Source organism: Uncinocarpus reesii, genomic scaffold (genome assembly GCF_000003515.1).
Source record: "Uncinocarpus reesii 1704 scaffold_2 genomic scaffold, whole genome shotgun sequence".
Classification (NCBI taxonomy): Eukaryota; Fungi; Ascomycota; class Eurotiomycetes; order Onygenales; family Onygenaceae; genus Uncinocarpus; species Uncinocarpus reesii.
In genome coordinates this window covers 2,091,223-2,117,050 of record NW_003052499.1, presented here as the reverse complement: position 1 = coordinate 2,117,050, position 25,828 = coordinate 2,091,223, and the positions used below count along the sequence as shown (strand labels likewise).

General features: G+C 48.1%; 9 protein-coding genes across 9 annotated transcripts; 5 read left to right on the top strand and 4 right to left on the bottom strand.

Moving 5' to 3' along the window:
- Positions 1-846: 846 nt before the first annotated feature.
- On the bottom strand, positions 847-1,670 carry UREG_03692 (pre-mRNA splicing factor isy1; the record flags this gene model as incomplete). Its single annotated transcript, XM_002544129.1, has 2 exons — positions 847-1,593; positions 1,668-1,670. The coding sequence occupies 2 exons, from the start codon at positions 1,668-1,670 to the stop codon at positions 847-849; spliced, it is 750 nt and encodes a 249-aa protein (XP_002544175.1).
- Positions 1,671-2,560: 890 nt separating this feature from the next.
- UREG_03691 (uncharacterized protein) lies at positions 2,561-3,651 on the top strand (the record flags this gene model as incomplete). Its single annotated transcript, XM_002544128.1, has 2 exons — positions 2,561-2,897; positions 3,116-3,651. The coding sequence occupies 2 exons, from the start codon at positions 2,561-2,563 to the stop codon at positions 3,649-3,651; spliced, it is 873 nt and encodes a 290-aa protein (XP_002544174.1).
- A 2,709-nt stretch (positions 3,652-6,360) lies between these two features.
- UREG_03690 (uncharacterized protein) lies at positions 6,361-7,747 on the top strand (the record flags this gene model as incomplete). The annotated part of the gene is made up of 2 exons (XM_002544127.1): positions 6,361-7,402; positions 7,554-7,747. 2 exons carry the CDS (start codon positions 6,361-6,363, stop codon positions 7,745-7,747), a joined length of 1,236 nt encoding a protein of 411 aa, XP_002544173.1.
- Positions 7,748-8,580: 833 nt separating this feature from the next.
- Positions 8,581-11,991, bottom strand: UREG_03689 (vacuolar ATP synthase 16 kDa proteolipid subunit 2; the record flags this gene model as incomplete). Its single annotated transcript, XM_002544126.1, has 13 exons — positions 8,581-8,828; positions 8,856-8,967; positions 9,227-9,319; positions 9,507-9,631; positions 9,692-9,784; positions 9,855-10,205; positions 10,863-10,905; positions 11,107-11,191; positions 11,253-11,362; positions 11,419-11,501; positions 11,568-11,580; positions 11,656-11,718; positions 11,926-11,991. 13 exons carry the CDS (start codon positions 11,989-11,991, stop codon positions 8,581-8,583), a joined length of 1,485 nt encoding a protein of 494 aa, XP_002544172.1.
- Positions 11,992-12,777: 786 nt separating this feature from the next.
- Positions 12,778-16,595, top strand: UREG_03688 (uncharacterized protein; the record flags this gene model as incomplete). Its single annotated transcript, XM_002544125.1, has 4 exons — positions 12,778-15,490; positions 15,551-15,978; positions 16,029-16,460; positions 16,521-16,595. The coding sequence occupies 4 exons, from the start codon at positions 12,778-12,780 to the stop codon at positions 16,593-16,595; spliced, it is 3,648 nt and encodes a 1,215-aa protein (XP_002544171.1).
- Positions 16,596-18,041: 1,446 nt separating this feature from the next.
- Positions 18,042-19,564, bottom strand: UREG_03687 (cell division control protein 11; the record flags this gene model as incomplete). Its single annotated transcript, XM_002544124.1, has 6 exons — positions 18,042-18,294; positions 18,354-18,959; positions 19,012-19,099; positions 19,168-19,284; positions 19,353-19,428; positions 19,544-19,564. 6 exons carry the CDS (start codon positions 19,562-19,564, stop codon positions 18,042-18,044), a joined length of 1,161 nt encoding a protein of 386 aa, XP_002544170.1.
- A 1,217-nt stretch (positions 19,565-20,781) lies between these two features.
- UREG_03686 (uncharacterized protein) lies at positions 20,782-22,152 on the top strand (the record flags this gene model as incomplete). The annotated part of the gene is made up of 5 exons (XM_002544123.1): positions 20,782-20,890; positions 20,946-20,984; positions 21,042-21,139; positions 21,209-21,565; positions 21,625-22,152. 5 exons carry the CDS (start codon positions 20,782-20,784, stop codon positions 22,150-22,152), a joined length of 1,131 nt encoding a protein of 376 aa, XP_002544169.1.
- A 362-nt stretch (positions 22,153-22,514) lies between these two features.
- UREG_03685 (U2 snRNP component IST3) lies at positions 22,515-23,367 on the bottom strand (the record flags this gene model as incomplete). Its single annotated transcript, XM_002544122.1, has 2 exons — positions 22,515-23,250; positions 23,312-23,367. The coding sequence occupies 2 exons, from the start codon at positions 23,365-23,367 to the stop codon at positions 22,515-22,517; spliced, it is 792 nt and encodes a 263-aa protein (XP_002544168.1).
- A 489-nt stretch (positions 23,368-23,856) lies between these two features.
- Positions 23,857-25,790, top strand: UREG_03684 (uncharacterized protein; the record flags this gene model as incomplete). The annotated part of the gene is made up of 6 exons (XM_002544121.1): positions 23,857-24,025; positions 24,115-24,276; positions 24,339-24,706; positions 24,753-24,846; positions 24,901-25,520; positions 25,596-25,790. The coding sequence occupies 6 exons, from the start codon at positions 23,857-23,859 to the stop codon at positions 25,788-25,790; spliced, it is 1,608 nt and encodes a 535-aa protein (XP_002544167.1).
- Between the last annotated feature and the right edge of the window lie 38 nt (positions 25,791-25,828).

Genomic DNA, 25,828 nt, shown 5'->3' with positions numbered 1-25,828 from the left:
ATTCGGTTGTGGGTATGCCAAACGTTGGTAAATCCTCTTGATCAATTTCTGTCGGACAACGTTCATGGGCCAGCGACCAAAAGCTGCGATAACTGGTAACGACCCAGGAGTTACAAGAAAGGTCGGCGGGCCGATCAAAATCATGGACAAAGATCCATGCGGGGTCTACCTGTACGATACACCGGGTGTCTTTGTTCCATACGTTGCGGATGCAGAGACCATGGTGAAGCTCGCGACATGCGGAGCCGTGAAGCAGTCCATGGTGTCCGACATCACCATAGCGGATTACCTCCTCTACCATATTAACAAAAACAAGCCTTATGCGTATCGAAAATGGTGCGAACCGACCAACGACATCATGGAACTCCTCTCTCAGTTCGCTATGAAAAGCGGCTGCATTGCAAAAGGAGGAGTTCCTGATATCAATATGGCGGCGCGAAAGTTTCGACATTACTGGTTTTCAGGGAAATTCAAATATTTTGTATTGGACGATGTATTGTCCATTACAACCGTCAAACGTCGAGAGCTGCAAGCGCAGTTCAAGGGCATGTTTGATGAAAAGGAGGCCAACGAAGGAACCCAGGCGACGCCTTCGATAAACGTGGTAGAGCCCTAAGGTCATCCGATCCAGTTTATATTCCATTTCTGAGCATTGTCTTACTTGCATATATACCCAATTTCTCAATACTTCGATGATTCTTGCAGCGACACGGCATGTATAATACATTGGGAGTTCTGAGAACTGTTCAGGAGCTAGGTTAGATGAATACAAAAAGAAATATACCCAACTCCGACGATAAAAACCATGCAAATAGTCAAAAGGAAGACACACAACACAGCCATAGTTTATAGTATCTTATCAAGTAACCTTCGCCTTCGCCGGTCCACCAGCTCCTCCTGGACTTCGTCTAGCGTAGGCAATCTCCATCCGACACCATCCCCTCCATCGCCTGGAAGAGGTTGCCAGCCTTCCTCTACAGGCCCATCGCCTCTTTTCAACATATTCGAGAATGCCTCTTTCTCCTTCTTACTCTCATATGCAAGCAGCGTACCGTCCTCTTCATCGAGCCCGTATCCAAAATACGCCGCATCAACATGTTTCCGCAGCATCTCATTCTGCCCCCCACCCGAATCTTCCAGCTCATCCGCACCCCTCTTCCTCGTCGCAGCCTCAAACATCTCCTTCACACCTGGCAGCTCCCGCGCCCTCCCAAAATACCTATACCCCTTCCCGCCACCCGGTATCTCCCTCCCATCTTCGTCATACACCCTGCCTCCCCCACGCGTATAATTCGGGCCGCCTAGATTCCGTATCTGCACCTCCCACATCCACTTCTCCCGCATCAATTTATTGATCTCATCATTTAGATCGCGAATTTGGTAATCGCTCAGGCTCTGGTCTTGGATGCGCGTGACTTTGCGCGAGATCTCTTTGAGGACTTGGCCGCGCCACTTCTCGCAGATGGGTATGGAGTCGACGGAGGTGATGGCTTTGGGGCGGCGGGTGCGGCCGATGTCAAGGATTCCGAGGTCGGCGGCTTGGGCGGCACGAAAGCGGAAAAGCATCGACTGTGCTTTTTCGCTGTTGCGGGCCTGAAAAATGGAATTTCGTTGGTGAGTGGCATTTTCATTTTTCGCGAAATGGGCGCGTTTAGAAAGGGACTTACCATGACTGCGGGCGAGACTGGGATAGGGGCTCTTGTGAGAAGTAGTTGTGTAAAAGAAATCAAATCTTTCAATTGATGGAATGATGAGCTCCAAAGGCTATCAATCAGGCCTTTTGGTTTCGCCAACAGAGATATGGTAGAATGTCGCTTATCTCGCGGCGTTTTGATGTTGCAGTCTGCGAAACCAGTTATGAAGAGAAATTGCAGATGACCCCAGACTTGAAATTCAAACTTAGTGGATCTAGAGAAACATGGCTAAAGGCATGGAGCAGAAAGACACATAAGAGCTTAATCTTCTAAATGATTGATTGAGATGACTGTTGGTGCCCATAGAATGCTCGCATGAAACTTGTATGTTTGGCGCAGCGCCATTTTGTTTGCAATGTGGACGCTATGGGCTTCCGTACGCCACTATCACGAGCAACAGCAATGAACTCGAGATGGGGATTAAATTCCATTATTGTCCCTCCTCCGAAGGATTCAGATCACATTTCTATTTTCCATCATTCTGCCATCTCCCTCACTCACTCTCTTGCAACCCATCCCTGCACCCTTGCATTCACGATTATTGTTGGAAGAACTCTACTCTAGCCCTGCCGTTTCACACTGCCCAAGGGTACAGAATGTGGCTCGCTCTGCCACTCTGACCCTGCCTCAGCCCGATCCTACCCCGGGTGTAGAGGCAACTGCGATAGTGCCCGAATACCCCGCGGACAGTGGCACCGCTGACTATGGCAGATTTCAAACCGAAGAAGACATGATCATCAATGATCTTGACGAACTAGCGGAGTCCAGCGACAGATACGAGAAACAAAATAACTCGCGCGTGTTTTACCCAATCCGCATCGGAGAGTTGCTCAATCGAAGATACCACATCAATCATAAACTTGGCCATGGCGGCTTTTCTACCGTTTGGATGGCCCACAATCTTCAAACCCAGTCGGATGTCGCCCTCAAAGATCATGTCTTCGGGTGATTATGGCAAGCATGAATATCACATGCAGGAGGTAATTCTTCAAGATGTCCAAGATACCTCTCACCTTGTTACATATCTGGGAACTTTTCTTCTTCATGGGGATGGCTGTAACCACCGAGTGCTGGTATTTCCCTTGCGCGGTCCTGCTGTCAATTGGGATGTGCCAACAAGGCCATTGCCAGCTCATATGTCTGCTGCTCGACAGCTCTTGGAGGCGCTAGCAAACCTCCACAAGAGTGGAATCGTGCACCGTGGTAAGTACCCGACTTTTCTACTAGGCAATACTTTCTCAATTTACTCGTGGAACCTATTCATTGTCACGCATGCCAATTTACTCAAGATTTAAATGGAAAGAATGGTATGTGGGGTATAGCTTCTCTCAGGCATCTCAACAAGGATGCTAAATACAAAAAATTTGGCCGGCCTCTGAAAGAAGCAATACTACCGCATGTTCCTAATCTCTGGAAGCCAGGAGAACTTATTAAACCCATTCAGGTTCCTGAGGATTTGCGCACAAATATGTTCTATCTTGGTGATTTTGGTCAAGCAGCGAAGATTGGTTCTTCAGCAATTCCGGCTGGCGAACCACCTATCCAGTATTGCTCGCCTGATCGGCTTCATAAGAAAGGCTCAACTCCCGCCTGTGATATGTGGAGCTACATGTGTATTTTCGCCCAGCTCTATATTGGCTGGGTTCCCTTCAATATTTATCAGCGTGGGATAATCGCCAGCATCATCAGAATCGCGGGCCCACTACCTGAGCAATGGAAGGGCCATTATGTTGATCCTCACGACAGCCGTGATGAATGGTATTATCAAAATCAGCCTTTTAATCCCGAAGCCGTACTGAATCAGTACCTTCGCAAGGATATTGACCCAGTTGAGCGGCGACTCGTGATATCAGTGATGTCTAGAGGGTTTTGTGCCGGTCCCGAGAAACGTCTGACGGCAGCACAACTTTTACAAGACCCTTCATTTAAAGCTATCATGGATATATATTGCCCTTGATGTTGTTTCAGCGTCTATTTTGTTGTGTGAAGGTTTTTTTTGGTCGTGGAGAGCTGTCTCATTTGTTTGTATTTGGGTGCTTTGCTACAGTTCATTATAAGATCGCTGATGCTCCCTCCTGTTTCTCGGCTTGAGATGGTGTTGATTAGAGCGCAACAATACTCGTCTCCAGCGCCGAAAAGGCTCTTAGAGTCTGGGGTATTATTCGAATATGAAGACAACAGAAGAAAGGGAGGTGGCTTTATGTAGTGGCTAAACAGAGGTCGAAAGATAACGACTCTGTAGAACAAAAGGGGCACAGAGGTCACCCCAACGTCTTGAAGGGTATAATTCCTACCTCGCTGTCTATCTTGCCTGCAGACGTTCTTCAAGTAGCCCTTCCTGTCTTCTGTGCAGTTCTCTTGGAAAAGCCGCAAAGCCAACGCCCCAAAGGCACGATGAAGCTGTCTCTCCTCGTCCTTGGATATCTCGGTAGTCTCGCCTCTGCGAGTTTCGCCGAAACCCGCGTAGATATCCGTCAGTTCCATTGGTTTATTGGGGCACAGTGCAGGGTAAGGGAACGAACCTGGCACCCGTCAGACCTCAATGGATATGAACTATTGCTTCGCGAATGAAAATGGAAGCATCGTTCCCAGATCTTGGTGTGTAAAGAAGGACAGAAACGAAAACAATCAAGGGATTTCTTACTGGAACTCGTGCAAAAGAGGTGAACAAGGGGCCCGTCTTGCGGTGCCGATGCCAAACGCGAGGCGGTCGTTGGGTCATGTCGAGTAGTGATTTGCGGTAAGTCGGGAATGTCCCCCATCCTGGTAACTAGCTGAGCCAGTAGTTAGTATACTTCCAAGATAATTTAAACAATCTTCTGTGGTGGTCTGTCACTACTCCGTACATAGCATCGACTTGTTTCTTAACGAAAAAAGCCGGCACGTGGATGGCTCCATGATCCCACTGGCCCTTAATAGTATTCGGGGATAGGGTCTTCCTTTTTCCCCTCCGTCGTCCCTGGGCGTGCAACATCGCAGGGAAAGAGTATGTCGGGATGTGCCTCCACCTCGAGAATGCGTTGATCGTATCAGTTTTGTTGAAGAGGGGGGTTGAAGATAGCATCAGCTTCCCTTTCAATCCTCAAGTAGACCCACGACGATCAAACTGTTGCGCTGATATCCGAATTGTGCGGCTGGTGGTGGTACTTTAACCGCTGTGATCAGCCCGATATTCGAGATGGTACTGCAAAAATCAAAGATTCCGTGTCCTTTGTGAGAATCAATGCAGTCCGGCGAGCAGATCAAGCAAGGATCATTTGGCGTGGAACCACAACAGGAGTCAGCAGTCATTACAATAAAGTAGTTGTCCTAAATATACAAGAGAGCCATTGCGCTGTTGCCTTGAGAATACTGTATTTCTCGCTCAGGGTGTCCGTCAGTTGAATGGAGGCTTGAGGGGATGTACAGAGACCCGGCGGCTCAGAACAATCATATCGGACTCGGTTCTCCTTCAAGCAAAGCTGTGACATGAAGAGTCTGATGGACATGCTGTCGTCATCACCGCTGCATCCTTCCAGGTTGTGTGACAATTGGCGGGATCCGTTTGTTTCAGACAAGGAGTTCTGGCTCCCCTCCGCAGATCGTGCGCGATATCGAATTCGGGATCGATCATTTCGCATTTTCGCTAGCCCCGAGCTCTGTATAACCATATTCGGTGCTAAGTTGTTTTGTCCTGATCCTCGGACCTGGTCATTAATATAAGTTTGATGGCAAATCCGATGGAGTGATTCGACCAGGGTGCTGCGGCTCGCACCAAGACCGTTGACTACAAGGGCCAGGGCTGACTGGCCAGGGCTGTGGGCTCCGTCACGAACTAAGAAATGTACGTCAGAATCACTGGCTTAGGACGACGTTAAAGGCACCGGAAGGGTCTCGGCGTGTAGGAGTTCTGGCTTCTAGAACCAGAACGCATTGACGGGAGACCAACGCCATGGGGGCATTCGACACGGCGGAAGAAGAGACGAAGATGGTTAAACACAAGTGGACAAGAACTGGATTCGTTTCGGAGGCGATCTGCTGCTTGGCTCTTCTCATGTAGGACCAGCAGCAGCAGCACGGCAGTCAGATGTCACCAAGAGACTCGTCAGTGTGGTGGAGCTGCCGACCAGGATGCCGCCCCTTGCCGGCCGCCTCTCTTCTTTATCAACGCGTAACGAGCCAGTGGATTTGGCGGGATGAGGCGTTTTGATAGAAAGCCAAAAAGAATGCTGCGAGACAAAAAGGATTCGCTCTCCTATCCATCCCTATTTAACGCACAAAGGGAACCTCGACGCTGCAGGTCTTGGGTTCTGTAGGATTCTGTCTCGTGGAAGATCTATGAGACTCGCTTCAAACAGCCTGAGCTTCCAAGATATTCCTACCCAATTCCTTTCAAAACGATCTCCTGAGCTTCTCAGTTACACGTTCCCCTGTTTCCTCTGACCATTTCAACAATTGGTGTGGCAATGGGTCTAGAATAGGCGGCAGACCCAGATTCACGGAACCAGACTCTGGTTTCTGCGGATAGCTTGGACTACTGAGCATCCTGCATACTGACACTCAACAGCTTCCAATTCCCTCAAGTATCTCTCAATGCTCCTCTACAATCCCGTTTTCGAGTTTGTGAATTGATGCTTTACAATTCCGCCGACTCCGAACCTCCCGGCCTCACCCAAAACCTCCCGCCATGATCTCCTTTCGAAGATGCGTGATCCTCGCAGTCTCCCTTCTCTCGTTCACATTCATCCTCCACCTGTCCACCGGTAGCAATGCTCACCAGCAACCGAAACCAAGCGATCTCTTGGAAAAAGAGCCGTCAGGTTTGGATAAGTCACGCGAACGCCAACTCTTCCAGATTCCACTCGAGGATCTAGCTCAAAAACCCCTCCGAGAGCGATTACGATATCAGTTCCCTTACGATTTACAGTCAAAGTTCCCAGCATATATCTGGCAGACATGGAAATACGCACCGTCGTCGGGGCATTTTGGAGAGGAGTTGCGCCCGTTCGAAGCTAGCTGGACTGAAGCACATCCGGGGTTCGTCCACCAGGTCGTCACAGATGCTGGGATGATATACGTCATAAAATACCTATATGCCGCATTCCCAGAAATAATAGAAGCCTTTGAATCGATGCCACTTCCTGTGTTGAAGGCAGATTTTTTTCGATACCTTATCCTTTTAGCCCGTGGTGGGATATACACCGACATTGATACCTGGGCGCTGAAATCAGCAATTGAGTGGGTACCCAAGTCAGTTGACAGGTCTTCGATAGGCCTTGTCATCGGTATTGAAGCGGATCCAGATAGGGAAGACTGGCAAGATTGGTATTCGCGCCGTATTCAATTCTGCCAGTGGACGATTCAGTCAAAACCAGGGCATCCCATACTCCGAGACGTCGTGGCAAACATTACAGAAGAAGCCTTGCGGATGAAAAGTCATGGAAGACTCAAAAAGGCCAAAATGGATAAAACCATTGTGGAATTCACCGGACCGGCGGTATGGACAGATGCTGTCTTTCGCTACTTGAACAATCCGGCGTACTTTGACGTGGGAAACGATATCCATCTCACCAGAGAGATTGACTATAGATATTTCGTGGGGATTGTCGCCCAAAAGGTTGTTGGGGACGTTATTGTATTGCCAATCACCAGCTTTAGTCCTGGTGTACAACAAATGGGCGCCCAGGAGCCCGAGCACCCAATGGCCTTTGTCAAGCATGAATTCCAAGGTACGTGCCAACTCTCACACGTTCCAATTTCTCCTCCGAAATGACCAATGCCTGATAACCGAAAATAGGAGCTTGGAAACATGGCTCTGGTGAATGATTCCTTGTTACATCATGATCTGCCCCAACCAAACCTACCCCCGAACCCATCAAGTCCGCGCCTCTGAAGAATTCATCTTCCGAGACAGCGATCGCCTTTCTGAGAGGTATCCGCTCATCCCATCATCTTTCTGCATCGATCTCTCCGGGGAATCCATGTTGTCTACCTTTAGGGAGTTTTACTTTGTATTTCCATTCTTCCCGGCGCAAAGGAAAGGCAAAAACTGGTCAACATTCAAGGAGTTCTAGAGGGTTAATGGCGTTCCGTCACTTTTATTTCCCAATTTTTTCTCAATGACCCGTGGTTGCATTTACACTTCTTTCCATGTGATGGCTCTAACATTGTTTTCCTTTTCTTGTACTTTACCTGCATTAACCACCCAGGAACAGGCAGACTTGTTTCTACTCGATTACATGGCTTTGTATTATTGCTTACCGTGGGATTAAAAGGCTTGTACGGATGGGCAAATGTTCCTCTTTTTTTTTTTTTTTTCCTTTCGATTTCTCATGTTCTTTTGTTGGCTTGATCAATGTATTGAGGTCCAGGCGGAAAACTTCAAGCAGTAAGGAATCATCGAGGGACCTTTCTACCAATTTTCGGGCTCCCTTCGTTAAAGGGAGAGCACTGATTTGAGTCTATCAAAAATAAAAGCCAAGCCCAATATTTCGGTGGAATAGTTGACATCGTCCCCTTTCTCAATCTACACAAATGCCAATCAAAGTAGGATACTCAGGAATAGGTGGTTCTGGCTTTGTTATGTATGTATGTGCATTGAATGCCTAAAACAACTGCGATATATGCAAGCAGGATTAGGTAGTGGCAAGAAATCTGCCAGGAAAAAAAAAGCTTTTGGCCAAAACCGTGTATAGTATGTATCATGTTTGTGCAGACTTCAGAAACTAGACACCTGGTAGTATGTAGGTAGGTGCTAAATATTGTACGATAGAAGAAACATGTCACTTTGATGAAGGGGATAATGGTCGATGGAGGGTTTGGGCGCAAAAGGAGTACGATAAGGTCGATGTTCCCGTTCAGGTTCCGAGTGAACGGGTTAGAGCATGGAATGTGGGAACAGTAAGACTTAGGAATCGTCAAAATCTTTGAACAAGCCCTCGTACTTCCTTCTCATCTCATCCGTGTACACACTTTGTGTACTAGGGTCCGGTGGAGGCGGATATTCCTCAAAATTGCCTGCATCAGCAGCATGATCGACACGAGGTATGATCGGCCCGTTTCTTCGCCGACGATATAGATCATCCCAGTTTATCACCTTAAAAAAGGGGTGATCTTTGATCCGCTGCGTTCCGCCAGATATGTGACCCAGTCTTTCTGAGGGGCTGGTTTTACACAACGTACTTATGATATCCCGTGCTTCTGGTGAAACATGCGGCGGAAAACGCAGGCGCCCCTCGATGATCTGTTCGTATATTCGCAAAGGGTTCGGATCCTCAATAAGGAGGTTGGCCGACTAGGAATTCATATATTAGATGCCTAACGCCCACCAATCTACTGCCCAACCCATGGCCACTGTTATGTATGACTTCTGGCGCGAGATACTCTGGTGTCCCGCAGAGTGTATACGTTTTCCTGGCTATAGAGCTGTTTTGCGAAGCCGGAAGTCGACCAGCTTCAGAATGTCCTTTCGGCATCTAGGAGAATGTTTTCCTGGGTTTTAAATCTCGGTACGCAACGCCTTGTACATCGTGGAGATATTCGAGAATCAATACTATCTCGGCTGCATAGAATTGGGCCGTGGATTCGTTGAACCGTCGTACTCGCCGCAGGAAGCTGAATATTTCGCCGCCAGGGCAGAAATCTAGCTGTGAAAGGAATCATTTAGCACACGAACAAATATGGGGAGTCGCGCGAAATCCCAAATGTTTAATGACCAAATAGCCGCCGGCTGAATGCATCCATGAAGGGCGAGCTTGCTGTTAACAAGCAGCGCAGAAAAGCCCAAACTCTGGAGGAAAGGGGAGCAAACATGTAAATGAGCATCACGCATACCAGCATATATAGACATTGGTCGTCGGAAAATGATGCAATCAATGTTGTGATAAAAGGATGGCCGGCAACAGCGTGAAGTGCTCTATTCTCATTCTTAACATGTTCCACTTGTTTGAGCTCGATAACTACAAGCAAGCAGAGACCGTTAATAGGGATCGATTTATTTGAGGACGGGCAAAACACACCATCAGCTTTGCGAAGAATCTTCAAAGCAAAAATCGAATTCGCCTTGTCTTTCGGATTCTTCAGTCGAACAAGCCATACCCGCGCGAAAGTACCTTCAACAAGGTCATGTCAATATCAGGGCCCTTTTGAGCTTCGATTTTTCCTTTTTATCACTCAACGTACCAGTTCCCAATGTCTTTAACAATTCAAAATCTTCAATCTTCAATTTGTGCTTTGGAATTCGCTCCTTGATATGTTTCCGATTTTCCACAATGTCTGGTGGAGTTTTCGGCCTAGACGCCGGCCATGGAGGGAAACCAATTTTCTTAGCGTTGATGTCTTGTCCGGGATCGATCTCCGGGCGGTGCTGATCTGACGGTGGCGGCTTGGACAATTGCTCCTGCGTCTGCGGGATCGTCTCTGTCGCCATTGGGGAAAAGGGTAAAATCTCGCGTCTGCACGTCGAAAATGTTAACCAACCAAGCTCTCCAGTGCTATGTTCGGGGCATTCCTGAGCTCCGGAAGCTTCAAGGACTGCGGCGATCGTTTCGATTCCGCTCGCTCAGCGGGGGCCGGATACGCGACAAGGAGACGAAGGGGTAGAACTGAGAGACCGTATTGCCGCCATTGACTTCATTAAACAGGCGGAAAGGTAAAGATACATTGCCTCAAGTCCTCGAATCGAAAGGAGTTGTCGGGAAGAGGTGAAGGAAGAGGTGACTTTGAGCTAAACTGGTTGTCTGACGTAGGCGGGGCACGTTTGGCTGAGCAGAAGCTTTTCCCTTCAGCTTTGGGTGAAAGAGCAGCCGCCAAGCTTTGTCTTTTGAACTACAATTGGGGAACTGGATCTCTTACAGCCAGGCCGGGGACAGGAATCGGCCCAGATGAAGTCAATTCGACGTAAATACTCCGCAGCTGCCCGGCTTCAAAAACTACCTCCTGGTTACGCGCCCGGGATCCACTGGGAGTGATATCTCTGATCTTCACACCGTTTGAAACTTGTCTAACAGTTGATTGCTCCTACTCGCCGGATTAAGCCCAATCCAAAAGAGAGTACATAGGAAAGCCCGCCAAGATAGCACAAATCGCTAACGCGCCGAAAATGTACTGTACACAAAGGGCGCTACGCAACAGGTATGCCCCATAGGTAGGAAGAAAGGTACGGAAGAGCACCTTGAATGCAAAACGTACTTGCGATCAGCGCTTCGAATTTAGAATCAACGCAACGATGAGGCTAGATGTTAACGAGTCATTAGCTAAGCTATCGAGAGACGGTTATCCGGCCGAACATACCCATAGAGACCTAGGACTTCACCGAAAATCAAGATCAAAATCATGCCAACAAATACGCGTGATTGCTGCATAAATGCTCGTGTTCCCTGGGTAGAGCGTTAGTGAAGATTCCAGTGGGACCGGCTTAACCTCTCAAGCGTACAGCATCCCCGACTATCCCAATGGCGTAGCCCGCAGCTAATCCTGAGAGACCAACAGCCAACCCAGCTGCAAGATGTATGGAGCCCCTAGAGTGTATAAGTTGATATTAGCAGACAAAAGGGGCAGCGCACGGGCGGAAAAACGTACGCATATAAACTGTAGTTCTGTGCTGGAGTGCCAATATCACCGGCAATGAGAACCGCGACGACCAACCCGTAAACTGCAATTATACCAGCCATGACAACGGGGACCAGTGACTAAAAACCTCTGGTAAGCTCAATTCCATGTTGTTACCAGGCGTCACAACACCCACTTTCATGATCAAGTCTGGTCGAAAGGTTCCGACATTCGCGATCCCGATGCCAGCCTTTGCCGTGCCGTAAGCCGCTCCGAGTGCTATATGGTGGTGAACATGTGAGGTGAGGGCGGGGATATAGGTAGCCAAGGTCCATCAAAACGTACATCCGAATATCATCTGCAGGAATCGTCAACGAACTGGGCGGGAGACCGTGGTATTTACGCGAGGCAAGAACAGAGCGGATCGACTTACAGCTGATGCTATCCCTGCCTGTGATTCCCATCTTAGCTGCAGAGCCTCTTGAACCCAGAACATCTGAGACTTACCATTCCAAAGAACGGAGCGAACTTGGGGGTCAGCTCGCTTTCGGCCATTGTTTATTGTCTGTCAGGAAGGGTCCCACAAAAGCAGGTCTTGAGGGTAGGTCACATAAATAGTAGAAGAAATAGACAGACTACTGGCAGATAACCTGAGCGTCACCTTCACCTGTTTCTCTTGTTCAGAGTGCACTCACTGGCTCACTGGCTCACTGGCCGTCATCAGACGGAAGCCACAGACAGTCACGTGCTTGCTGCTGTGCTTAGTCATTGTCCAAGGCAGACAAGCCACACTTGCCGGAACGATGAGTGGAGCACAAGCGGATTGTGCCTGAGCTTAAACCGCTATTGGCTGAATCTCTGGCTGTAAGCTGCTGATTGGCTGGATTAGTGAAATAAAGATGCTCAGCCACAAATACCAATTCAGGACAAACCAGGCGCTAAGCCCTTTTGGGGGGCCCCGAGGAGTTGGCCTCCTCACCAATTGAATCGACGCCATGCACCTCTTCAACCACCGGGCTCGACAACGCTCCCTCCCCCAAATCCCCGTCATCTTCCTGCAAATCAGTTCTCTTCCCTCTTTTCTCTTTTGCTTTTGTTTCTGTTCTTTGCTACTCGATTGTGCCTACGAGCTTGGTCAACGCCCATTCCTTACACGGCGAGGGTCTCCATCCTTGAAGCCCTGCTCGCATTGAGAGACATTTCTAGCATCGGTGATGTGGACGTTCTGGCTATGACCCTCCCAATCTCCATCTTCACCTAGATTTGAATTGTGCGTTGTTATTGCGTTCGCTTCGGGCATTTGTGGAGTTTTCGAACGGGCTATCCGGCGACCCCATTGCATCTATTGTATTCAAGAGCGAAATTTGGATCCGGAGCATGACACCTTAGTGAAGTGATCGTCGCTAACCTAACCGGCGTTTGTCACGCTCCAAGATATATACAAATAGCCTACGATCTTTGCATACGGAGTGACCCGAAGCCGCAGCGCTGTAACTCGTGCTAATCTCACATCGCCCTCTTTCTCCTGCTATCGTAACCACGACGTGCGCGGATAATGGCGGATTACGGATCCCAACAGGGGCGGAACCCTCGACCTAACCCATATGGCCACGCATCCTCTTTCCAGCGGGATGCCGCCTTCTCGGAAATTTTTGGGGGAGCTCCGCCGCCCGGGCGTTCACAAACGATGACTTCTCAGACCCCTCAGTTCCACCAGGAGCGGGCACACACCATGACCGGCCATTCGCCAGACGTGTATATGCAACCGCGTGGTCACCCTCCCCCCATGAGACAATCGCATCATAGCTATGGCCCAGGGCCCGAATCGGGACACCACGATCCGCGATGGCAGCCGAATGGGTCCATGCCGCCTCACCCAACACCTCGAAACCCGCCTATCCCTCCATATTCAAATCGATCCCAATACCCTATTCCGCAACGGATGGATTCTATGGCGAGACCACCTCCCCAATATCCACCAATGAAGCCTCCAACTCGAGTCCCTCCTCCCGCTGCCTTGAATTCGGACCCGTATCGATCCCGATCGATGGCAGGGCCAGGACCGCGTCCTCCCCAATTTCATGCCCCCCCAAATAACTACAACCAAGCGCCTCCGAACGCTTTCAGACAACAAGGCTACCACCCAATGAGCTCTCGGACCCCCCATGGTCGGATTGTGCCCGAAAGGCATGATAACGAGCGTGCCATGTCGTTAAGTTCTTACACGTCGGATCGTGACCATACTCAGATGATTAGCTCTGGAAGGGTGGTTCCTAATCGAAGACGTGAACCGGGTCTGGATCGAGAACGGCCGGACCGCATGGAGCGACATCCGATGGAGAAACCACCCTCAGATCAGATGCCTGTTGTCCCGAAAATCACCACCACTCACGATACGCAGCCAAGGATCAGACATCCGAGCGAAAGTTCCATGAATTCCCGTACCTTATCTATGGCGTCAACTGTTACTCCGGAACGCAACAACAGCTTGCAAACTCCTACCTCTGCAAAGTCTGGCCAATTGGCTGCAACGGTTACAGCCAATCGCAGTCGAACCCCTCTTGCTTATCCTGCGTTATTATCACGCGTGGCGGCAGTTTTCAAGGAAAGAATTACCATCGGAGAGCGGACAAAGAACGATTTGGCGTATACTAATTCATTTACTGGTGCCGAAGCCGTGGACCTCCTGTCGTACATCATCAAAACAACAGATCGAAATCTAGCACTCCTACTTGGTAGGGCTTTGGATGCACAGAAGCTTTTTCACGATGTAACGTACGACCATCGACTGCGAGACGCTCCTGGAGAGCTGTACCAATTCAGAGAAACGATGGGAGAAGAGTCGCCGGTTTCTGAAGTAAACGGTGTCTTTACGCTCTTGACAGAATGTTACTCTCCAACTTGCACGCGCGATCAGCTGTGCTACTCCATCGCTTGCCCACGACGACTGGAACAACAAGCAAGGCTAAATCTGAAACCTCAACCTGGCTTAAGGCCTTCTGCATCGAGAGGCAGTCTCCACGATCAGGATGAAAGCGAAGACCAAAAGTTATGGATCAACATGGTACCGAAAGAAGTTGCCGACACCATTGACGACAAGGAGAAGAAGCGGCAAGAAATTATTTTTGAAATCATGTATACTGAACGTGATTTCGTCAAAGATTTAGAATATCTCAGAGATTTCTGGATGCGGCCACTTCGCTCCGCACACAACACCAGCCTCTCTCCAGTTCCGGAACATCGTCGGGAGAAATTTATAAGGACCGTATTCGGCAATGTCCTTGAAGTTCTGAGTGTCAATTCTCGGTTTTCAGAGGCACTGAATAGCCGACAAAAAGAAAATCATATTGTGCATAGCGTTGGTGACATTTTCCTTCAATATGTTCCTCGGTTCGATCCGTTCATCAAATATGGTGCCAACCAATTGTACGGGAAATACGAGTTTGAAAAGGAAAGGGCATCCAATCCTGCTTTTGCCAAGTTTGTTGAAGAGACAGAAAGGCTTAAGGAATCGAGAAAACTAGAACTCAATGGTTATCTCACGAAACCAACAACTCGGCTTGCTCGGTACCCGTTGCTGCTAGAAAATGTCGTCAAATACACCAAAGACGATAATCCAGACAAGCAGAACATTCCAAAAGCTATTACTCTCATTCGGGATTTCCTATCCCGAGTGAACACAGAAAGCGGAAAATCGGAAAACCACTTCAACTTGATGCAACTGAACATGGCCCTCAAGTTTGCTCCTGGTGATTACGTGGACCTCAAACTTACAGAAGAGAATCGCACAATGTTGATCAAAATGGCGTTCAAAAAGGGTCCGACAGACACCTCCGAGGTTACAGCCTATCTTTTCGACCATGCAGTTCTACTGGTTAGAATAAAGGCTGTCAATAAGCGCGAGGAGTACAGGGTGTACAAGAAGCCGATTCCCTTGGAATTACTCGTTATTGCACAAATGGAAGAGGTCATACCCAGGTTAGGCATCGCAAAACGTCCTTCAACTAATTTGCTTGCCGCGGGTCGTGCAGTCAACACCCCTCCAGCTGCTAAGGATGGCTTTCCAATTACGTTCAAACATCTTGGGAAAGGAGGATATGACCAAACTCTTTGGGCGACGTCGCAAACTCAACGAAAAAGGTTCATTGAGTTGGTCGAAGAGCAACAACGCAAGTTGAGGGAGCGTAGTAACAACTTCTATTCCAAAACTGTGCTGTGTGAAGGGTTTTTCACTGCTGCGAATAGGGTAAACTGCTTGGTTCCGATTGGTTAGTATCTTTTTAACTCTGATTTATGGAAAGAATCCTCAGCTAATATAGATATGTTAGATGGAGGGCGAAAGTTGGTTTACGGCACCGACAATGGCATCTACCTATCCGAAAGATGGCCCAAAGACAAAACCGCTAAGCCCAAACGTGTTCTTGATGCAACCGCAGTTACCCAAATCGATACGCTTGAAGAGTATCAGCTCATGCTTGTATTGGCTAATAAAACGCTAAGTTCCTATCCTCTGGAGGCACTGGATGCCCATGACGGCCAGAACCCGCTGGTGCGTCGGCCTAAGAAGATCCAAGGCCATGCCAATTTTTTCAAATCTGGCATTGGTCTTGGGAGACATCTAGTGTGCTCTGTGAAAACATCCGCTCTATCGACAACTATCAAGGTGTTTGAGCCGATGGAAAATTTAGCGAAGGGCAAGAAAAAGCCCCTCAGTAAAATGTTCCAGAGCGGGCAAGATGCATTGAAGCCCTTCAAGGTAGGATTTTTTGGGACATATCTATCGATAGTCGCTAACATCATTATCAGGAGTTTTACATTCCGGCGGAATCCTCATCCGTTCATTTCTTGAGGTCAACTCTATGTGTTGGATGCTCTCGCGGCTTCGAAGTCGTATCCTTAGAAACGACTGAACGACAGTCATTGCTAGATCAGGCAGACACCTCTCTCGACTTCGTTGCGAGAAAGGAGAACGTGAAGCCCATTTACATCGAGAGATTGAATGGAGAATTTCTTCTTAATTATAGCGATTTCTCCTTTTTTGTGAACAGGAATGGATGGCGCGCGCGACCTGACTGGCGGATAGCGTGGGAAGGAAACCCGACCGCTTTCGCGCTGTCGTATCCATACATTTTGGCTTTTGAGTCGAGCTTCATTGAAATCAGACATTTGGAGACAAGTGAACTGGTCCATATCATGACCGGGCGAAACATTCGCATGCTGCACTCATCAACAAGAGAGGTAGGGCCCTTTTTCATTTCCTTTTGGTCTGTTGGAATACATTTGCTGATGAGTGTATAGATTATCTATGCATATGAAGATGAAGCTGGAGAAGATGTGGTGGCTAGCTTGGATTTCTGGAACAAGCCACAATAAAGCCTAGGAGCTGAAGGTTTGGCGAGCGCTGCCCTTTCTCATTGCAGGGAGTGCGTTGTTTAGCGGCAGTGACAGATTTTCTTCTGGTTAAATGAATAATACCCAAATTTTGTCGCACTCCCTTTCCTTGTATGCACTGACCTTCTGAGTCATACAATCTTGCTGCTTTTGGCATGGATTGGATGCACTCAAATAGCTAGTGCATTGGGCCTTCAGCTGCCCTCTTATGTATGACTTTTTTTTTCTCCCATGCGCTTCCATCATTCTTAGCTACTTCTTCTTTAATCATGTTCTCCCCTTTTTTGTCTTCTTCTTTTACTTTCTACAATGGTTCTTTGAACCTTTAGCATGACCTTGAGTCATTCCTGTCTTTCTATTGTTGTTTTGAGAAGCGTATATTTTTATCTTTGGTTTTCCTGTGTTTGGTTTCATTGTGCAGTTTGAAGATTATTGTTATTTTATGACTTTCTACCCAAAAAGAAAAGAGCAGTTTATCCATGGTTCATTTTATTTGCTCGGAGTGGTTTTTGGTTACCAGATAAGTGAGCAACTTGTCGATGTAGGTCTCATCATACATATAAGCATGAAATGGTGCTTCTTGATCCATATAAACTACCTGTGCAGCATCCCAACTCCAGTGTATGCAGCGGAGTAATCTTCCCCTTTCAACAATGAGGAGCACTGCCCAAAAAAAGTTGTGTTGAATGAGAATTGAATTTATTGCTGGAGTAAGGCAGCTTATCATCAATGGCTTGCAGTGTTTATGTCCCTATACTTTTGGACCATTTCATTGCTGATCCAAAATCATTATCCTCAAGCTGAGACACAGCATAGGCTGTAGAGCTAATAAATCCATCCATCACAAGTGCCGTAGCATCTTTTAATGCTGTCTCATAAAAAGGTCACAATAATAACAAGTTTTTAGTTTTTCATATTATTTTTAAAAAAAGGATGAGCCAACTAAATGCGTGCATCTTAGATCTCGACAATAATTATGCATAACCAAGAACAACTTACAAGCCGCGAAAAGGAGGCGTGTTAGCAAGTAATAAACCCCTACCCAAACCGGCAAATTGCAAATCAGGGGCCATGAAATTTGAGGGATGATGAAGGAAGAGCAATCTGCACATAGGTAAGAACTACGAGGTGTGTAAAAAGCCGAAGTATTGAAAAGGGAAGAGAAAAGAAAAGAAGGAATAAATCAATATTAGTAGCATACCGAGTATCAGGTCTGAATATCAAATAAAAACGCAAAGCTGTAAAAGGAGAATCCACTGGTACTTGGCCCTGCTTTATGCACACTGCGTCCCACCAGCCTAGCACTCAGCGCCATATTTTTGGACTGTGTGCATTCACAAGCCTCCCTTCCCAACAAAGGATTTAGTGGTATCAAAATACGACTGCCCCAGAAAAAAAAAACGGGCCTAAAAACTCTGTAGATGGCTTTTAGGCACCAACTTCCCCATTTGTCCCATCCTGGGCATGTTGCTCGAGCTGTCGATTCTGTTCGCGCATGCGGGCCTCGATTTCTCTCAGTTGGCTTTCGCGAGCCAAAAGCTCTTGTCGCTTCTCGTTGATCTCGCGTTGGACCTTTAACTCGATCTCGCGGAGTTTTTCCTCTTCGCGGCGCAACTGCTCTTCCTTCAGACGAACAGATTGAGAAGCCAAATCTTCTGGATTCATCGAGGAGTCTTGGTTTCTGTAGAATATGTCAGTATCAACATATCAGCATTCAGGTTAAGCCCTAGGATCACGAACGCAGCAGCTCCACCCTCCACGCTCTTGCTAAGTTTTTCTGTACGGTAGTTTTCGTAGAGGAAATCGTGGGTAATTTCTTTCAAATCGGCGAGGTGACTATGCAATAGCGCACTTCGGATGGCCAAAAAATCAGAGTGCCGCTGATTCTCAACCTCAACCACACCCCATGGATATTGTCTTGCGCGGACCTTACGACCATTGATCTCGAGGACATCCTCTGAGCCAACAATCGCAAATGGCATTAGTCCTCTAAGTTCGGCATTTTCCTCTACGGTGTCCTCGTCGTCCTCTTCCACATCATATGGGAAGTTGTAGATAGGGATACGGTAGTGTTCGATATCCTCCATGATAAGCTTTTTTGACTCTGCTAGTTCAGCGGGAGTGAGGGAGTCGGCCTTCCCAATCACGGGAATAACGTTGACACGGGGAGACAAGCGCTTCATTAACTCGATATCAAGCTCTCGCAATCCATGACCGGTGGGCGTGATGAAATAGAGGAGAGCATGGACACGGTTGTCACGGAATCGAGGATTACGCTTAATCCTTGATTCCTCGGCTAAAATGTCGTCATACTGGCGTTCTAGATAGCCGACAATTTCAGAAAAACTGAAATTGGGTTAGCCTCCGGTCCACTCTGCATGTCTTAACTCCACAGTACCTTTCCTCATTGTCAATCTGATCACCAAAGCCGGGAGTATCGACAATTGTCAAAGAAATACGGGTGCCTTCCTCGTCCAACTCAAGTTCTATTTCCAATATTAGCCACTCTAGCGAACTTCCGCATAGGAGCTGCGCTTAACTGCGCCTAACCCACCGACGGTAACCGGTTTGATACGGACTCCCTCCTCGAGATGGGCATTCGTTGGGTCGTCTGCGTCTTTGCCTTGCAAAACCTGCTTTCCGCAAAGTGTGTTGACGAAGGTGGTGCGACCTATGTGTTGCATTCAACTGGTGGTTAGCATGAGCGTGAAAGCAAGAACAGGCTCAAAAAAGTCATACCAGTTCCACTAGCACCGCAGACCATCAAACAAAATTGAATTCCCTTTTTCACATTCTTCTTTCTGCGAATCTTAATCTGTGCCCGCAGGGTCAGTATCGTGGACAAATCGTCATGGCTCAGAAACGCAGGCCGCGCGACAGCCCAAGGGTCGGAGCAGTCATAAAACGCAAGAAGGCTAGGAACAACGTACAGCATTGACTGTCGAAGCCATGGCGTGCGAGTTGGAATGGAACGAAATCGTGAAGGACGGGGTGCAAGAAACTACGGAGTAGCCTCGCAATCAAACGATACGTTAGTTTCAACGGCGAGAGTGAGGAGATCTCAGCGTCGAATCCGATAGCTTCAAAGATCAGTTCACTGAGGCTTGCAGCAGGCAGCAATTGAAAGAGACAAAGGGTTGAAGCTGGCTTGGTGGTCACTTCGAGGGCTAGTCAGGTCGTCAAAACTAGGTTTCAGGGGCCTTCAGTTGCTTTGATACAAACGGAGCTAGGCGGTTTTGGGAAGTGGAGGGACGCTGGTCCCCTTTGGGCTAGCGTTTCTTTCCCGATCCAAATTTTTAAGCTCGGTGCGCCAATCATACAACGGTAAAGCCAAAGTTTTGGGACGGGGGGAGTTTCTAAGCTTGATCATTGGTCAGAATTAAGGTATCTCAATTACATGGTGGTAACTTTGGCATCACCCACCCCTTATGTAAGCGAGGTGTGCGGAGCCCCTTTTTGCGGAGTGAAGATTGTTCCCCTTACGAACCGCAATCACGTACTCTGTAAGTTGGAAATGTTCACAGAAATACTCTCGTCCTGTCAATACGGTTGAATACGTAACTCAAGGCGATTCGCGGCTTGACTGTGAATGAAGTTTATTGAAGAGACTTTGGTTGATTGATTGATAGGATTGCATGGACGTATGCGACTACGATCGAAGAAAGTTTTAAGGTAACTAGCAGTTAAGCTAATGATAGTTAAAGACGACTAAAAGACTTCGGCATCGGGTCATTAAGAGCTCCAAGCCCTCTAGAGAAAATTTTCCATTGAAACCTCGAAACATGCGAACGATGCAAGATCTTCTACATTGCTTTGGGGAGCATTGCAAGCTTTTGGGCGGCACTCGGACCTACGAAATTCCGGTGTATGGTTAATGGCTGACATAATCTAGACGGCTTGTATGGAGCACTCGGAGTTAACCTTCCCATGACACTAAAACGACATCACCATCATCATCGTTATTTCTCCAGCTTCCAGGAGCTCTGAAGCCGGTCGCATCCTTTAGCGGCCCACACGGGTTTTCTTGAAGGTTGGCGAAAATACAAAGTGGACGATGTTCTGGGTGCATCTCAGCGTCTACAGCCCACGCTCCATGCTCTCCCTGCTCTGTTGAATAATTCAGCCTTTCTCATACTGCCATGACAAACGTCCGCTTTTTGGCGAAGCTATGGATACGAGACAAGTTATAGATACGTCCGCGGGACCAGTAGCTCTATCTACCACTTTCAATAATGACGGCAGCTGCTTTTCTGTTGGCTTAGATTCGGGTTTCTGCGGTGAGATACGGCCCTGCTTTTGTCAACGTTCGTTAATCTTCTGATACCAATGTAGTGTTCAATTCCGACCCGTGCGAACTTAAGGTATCGAGGAGTAAGTAAACCTGCACAAGTGCTTTAATACATTCCGAAACTCACCCTTTGGTCGCAGATTTCAATGCCGGAATCGGAGTTGTGGAAATGCTGGGTCAATCCAACTACCTGGCGCTTGTGGGAGGCGGACGTAGGCCCAAATTCCCCCAAAACAAGGTAGAGAGCTGCTGCCAATTCACCCGTTAGGGGGTTTTGCATATAAAATCTCAACTGACAATGCCCAAGTTGATTATCTGGGACGACGCAAAGCAGAAAGCCGTGATCACACTTGAATTTCGCACGTCCGTCTTACGAGTCCGCCTCACCAAGTCACGCATTGTTGTTGCATTGCACAACAGTATCCATATTTTTGCATTTTCCGTTCCACCGCGAAAACTGTCGGTTTTCGAAACAGTGGACAACCCCCTTGGCTTATTGTGCTTAGGCCGGCGATTGCTGGCGTTCGCTGGTCGGTCTCCTGGGCAAGTCCAAGTGGTGGAACTGGAAACCGGAAATGTTAGCATTATTCCGGCACACAGTTCGCCTTTAAGAGCTTTGACGCTTAGTTCCGATGAAGCCTTATTAGCGACAGCGAGTGAAATGGTACGCATTTGCCCATAAAAGCTTGCTCATTTGGATAAGTGGATTAACTCTATCACCAGGGAACCCTCATCCGTGTATTTGCCAGTAGTAATTGCGCTAAAGTTGCGGAATTGCGGAGAGGAGTTGACCATGCGGACATATTCTCATTGGCCATATCGCCATCCAACACGCTTCTCGCTGTTACGTCGGACAAATCTACTTTACATATTTTCGATCTCCCTCATGCATGCAATTCTATCCCAAACTACCAGCCACCACCCGCCACGGGAGAAGAAGGGCTTTATCAAAAATGGGGATTTCTAGGGAAAATACCACTCCTTCCACGACTATTTTCCGACGTATATTCATTCGCCAGTGCCCCTTTCGAGATCAGTGATGATGCTCCTCCAGGCGCGACCTATGTTCCGCAATTGGGTTCCTCTTCTTGCCGACCACCCAAAGGGCTTATTGGCTGGACCAGCGATGACACGCTCCTGCTAATAGGTGCGGGGAAAGACGGAAGATGGGAGAAGTTCGCGATCCAAGAAGGTCAAGATGGAAAACGTGTCTGTACTAGAACCGGGTGGAAGCGATATTTAGGGAGCTGAGGCAGCTTCTTTTGATTTTTTTTGGCAAGACTTCTGATATTCCAGTATATCTTCATTGGTGAAACAGAAATTTGATGCATCTGGTTACCATTCCCGTGCCTGATGTGGTTCATGGGGGGGTGCGGAGATACTAAAAGCCCCGCCGCTGAGTCGATTGATCAGCTCACAAACAGTAGTGAAATAATCGCAGCTCTTACTAACCTTGTGATATCAAAGTGATCGAGATTAGAGAAAACGCGATAACATAACCCTCCGCACCAAGGTCATGTTCTTTTTTCCGTCACGGTCGAGCTAGCAATATGCCATACTTGCGGTTTCAATTTGACGAGCTGCGAAATTATAAATTGTTGACGCCAACTCCTTCAGTCATCCCGTTTTCGATGCCTGCGCTCCCTCGGAGGCGACTGTGTCCCTGATTTTTCGCATCTGTCACGCGAACGAGAACGCTCTTCACTACGTCTCCGTCGATGGTGATGCCGATGCCGGTGCCGAGACCTATCTCGTCTTTCGGTGCTGTTCCTTCTGCGCCTACTTGACTTTGACTTTTCCAGCGCCTTTGCGACCTCCTCTCTCTTTTCCTGTATCAGATACTGTTTCATTGGATCTTCATCATCATGCTCTTCAATAAGCCGCGCTAATTCCTGCTCTTCTTTCAATAATGGCCGTCTTCGTCGCTCGTTGTCACTCCTGCTCTCCGAGCGCCGCTTTCGAGATCCTCTGTGGCTATCACGGTCACGACTTGGCCTATCTCGTTCCTTTTCTTGTTCTTCCTTTTCCAATAATGCAATGTTATCCTCCAAGCCTTCTTCTTCTTTTCGCTTATATCTCATATGGTCAACCCTTAGTAACCGGCCCATTATGTTCGCGCCGCATAGATTGTCCACAGCCAGATCAGTACTCCTCTGGTCCTCGTATTTTAAGAAAGCGAACCCTTTGCTTTTCCCGGTTTCTTTGTCGCGAACCAAATTGAGGTGGACGGGTTCGCCGAATTGGGAGAATATGGTTAAGATGTCGCCTTCGCTGAGGTCATATGGTAGGCCGCCGATGTAGATGTAGGCTGTATCACGGTAATCGGCGTGCCAGGAAGCTTCTGGGGACCTGGATGAAAGGGCACAGATTAGCCTTGGACGTGATTAGTAGAGAGCAGTCCTGGTCCTACACTGCATTTTCTAACTCGCGTTTGTTCAGGGCCTGGATCTGCCGGATAGAATTCATTCTGAATTTTGAGAGCTCCCGCTGGAAACAAAGCGGGTGTAAGAAATCTTTTTCTACGCAAGCGAATGCTGCCTTATTGTTGGTTGATTAGGATATCGTCGTGGGGAGTTGCGAGAGAGCACATTCAAGGGTGAAGGCCAGTGTTGCCATTTCGTAAATGAAGCTCAGCTTTTGTCGAGTTGACTTTAGGAAAAGCAAAACGCGTGACATCAAAGGACCATCACATTGCAATCCGGCACAATCAACTATCGTAGTCTGCACGCTCGTTCTTTTTTTTTTTTTATATCTGAAGCTAAGCAAGGCGAAATTACTGCTTGACATTGAGTCTTACGTCCCTTTCCACTCCCCTTTTCCCTCTTCCACGCTTCACCATTGCTCCACGCAGCCACGCCCCGGCTTCCATAGGCGCGAAACGCTTGCCTACATACGACCCAGAGGATTGTCTATTCCCATTACCGCACTCAACACATCTGGCATGGTGTTGCTGAAATGATCGGTGTGGCACAAAGGACTTCGACTCTTAACCAAAGCCCCGGGCCAAAAATTGGTACCGGTAGCAGACCGGCTAGCAAGGATGGGAAAAAGAATCTATGGTCCTCCATGCTGGATGGGGTTGCAAGCGGCAAAAGATTACCAGAAAAAAACCTATTAGTGTTAGGTAGGTTCATGACCGTGGTTGCTACGGAGCTTGCATCAATGGCGCTCAGAGGTGCGGGTGATATCTCGACTAACAGCGCTTTGAATTAGGGGGAACACCGGAGAGTCAGAGAGAGTTTCTGGATACACTATCATCCGACCCGTCAGATCCAAGGCTGCCATCGGAGAAACGAAAAGGAAAGGCTCCTCCAATAGCGAACCAGTTTGCCCTTGGGTATACGTATCAGGATGTCCTAGATGCTGATCAGGAAGGTATATATCCATGGGCTTCTATGCGGTTTATGACATTTTTGCTAAATATCATGATCATGCAGATATCCTGGCCCGAGTATCTGTTTATCTTCTCTCTGAGCCCTCTCCATCGTTCGCTCCTCTCCTCAAGCCGCTCCTCAACACAAAATCTGTCCGTGAGACGTTGATAGTAGTTCTGTTAGACTGGGATTCGCCATGGTCGTGGATACGGCAATTGAGAGAATGGATCCGCCTTTTAAGGTCTGTTCTGATTTCTCTGGATGATGATACCAAGCTGGTCATGGAGGAAAACATGATGGAGTGGAAAGGGCAACGAAGGGGCATTGATTCCACGTACCCGTCAGGCTCTGGTGGCCCCGCATCAATACCTTTAGGGCCCGGTGAATGGGATGAAGGCCTGGGAATCCCTATGTGTGTCGTCTGTCAAGGAGTTAGTTCCCTTCAGATGAGATCTTTCTGCTGGCTACAAATACTAGGCAGAGAAAATCGAGAAGTTGGAGAAAGACCACGGCTGGCGAGAGGAGGAATTTGATTTCATACTACAATTCATGCGCACAATCCTTCTTAAGCGTAAGTATGCCTCCCACACCAGCCACACGACCTACCTTGCTAACCGTTATATAGATGGATCGTCACTTATCTATACCACGCCATTCCTTGCCAACTCGTTGCAAAGTTTGATACATTCGTCTCTTGGCATTCATTCACTCCTCAAGAGACAATCCTTTAAACACAATGTCATCGACAGAGACAAGATTTTGGTGCCATCCAATTGGGATTCATGGGGTAAAATTCGCATCATCAGAGAAGGATTTGACATGGAAGGTATTGGAAATGCGTGGTCAATCGAAATCCAAGAATCCGCTGAGTCCTCCAAAGCTGAGGATGATATTACTGAGAAAGAAGAAAGCTCAGCAGAGGGAACAAGCGCCGTAGCGATCTATGAGCAAACTATCCAGGACCCCAAACAGGTTACCGCTATCTCGCGAACGAGCCAATCCGATGGCAACCGAATAGAAATAGAAACAACCGACACCCAGACATTTTTAGCGGAGCAGCTCGAGGTGCTTGAGCAGCTGAGAGCTGAAGATGAGAATCAGGAGCGCCAGATGCGGAAGGATGGAGTGCTTAGGGAGAGCCCTATGATTGATGAGTCCGGCCGAGTGAACGAGCATATTGGACCAGTACAATTCAATATGGGTGGTATTCAGGTTGATGCCGATGACATGCTGAGGAGATTAAAGGTATGTCGCGGTGAAAATAGGCGGTTGTTGAGTGGAAATCTCATGATTTATCGATACTAATATTATTCTCTACAGGAACGAGAAGCTAGCCGAGCGCCTAACCGCAAAGAGCGCCAATCCGGGGGTGAATCACCGCTCGCCGAATCTCTCGGGTCGTCGCCTGTTAGCTCAACCGGGGAGCCAAAGATGCAAAACCAAAGCCTGGCCAACTTCTTTGCAGGCTTGGTCAAGAAGCCAGGTGGTAGTCCTCGTTCGAACCAGGCGGCTTGATTCAACGGCTGGCTATGCGGCTGTGGGCTCTAATCTTG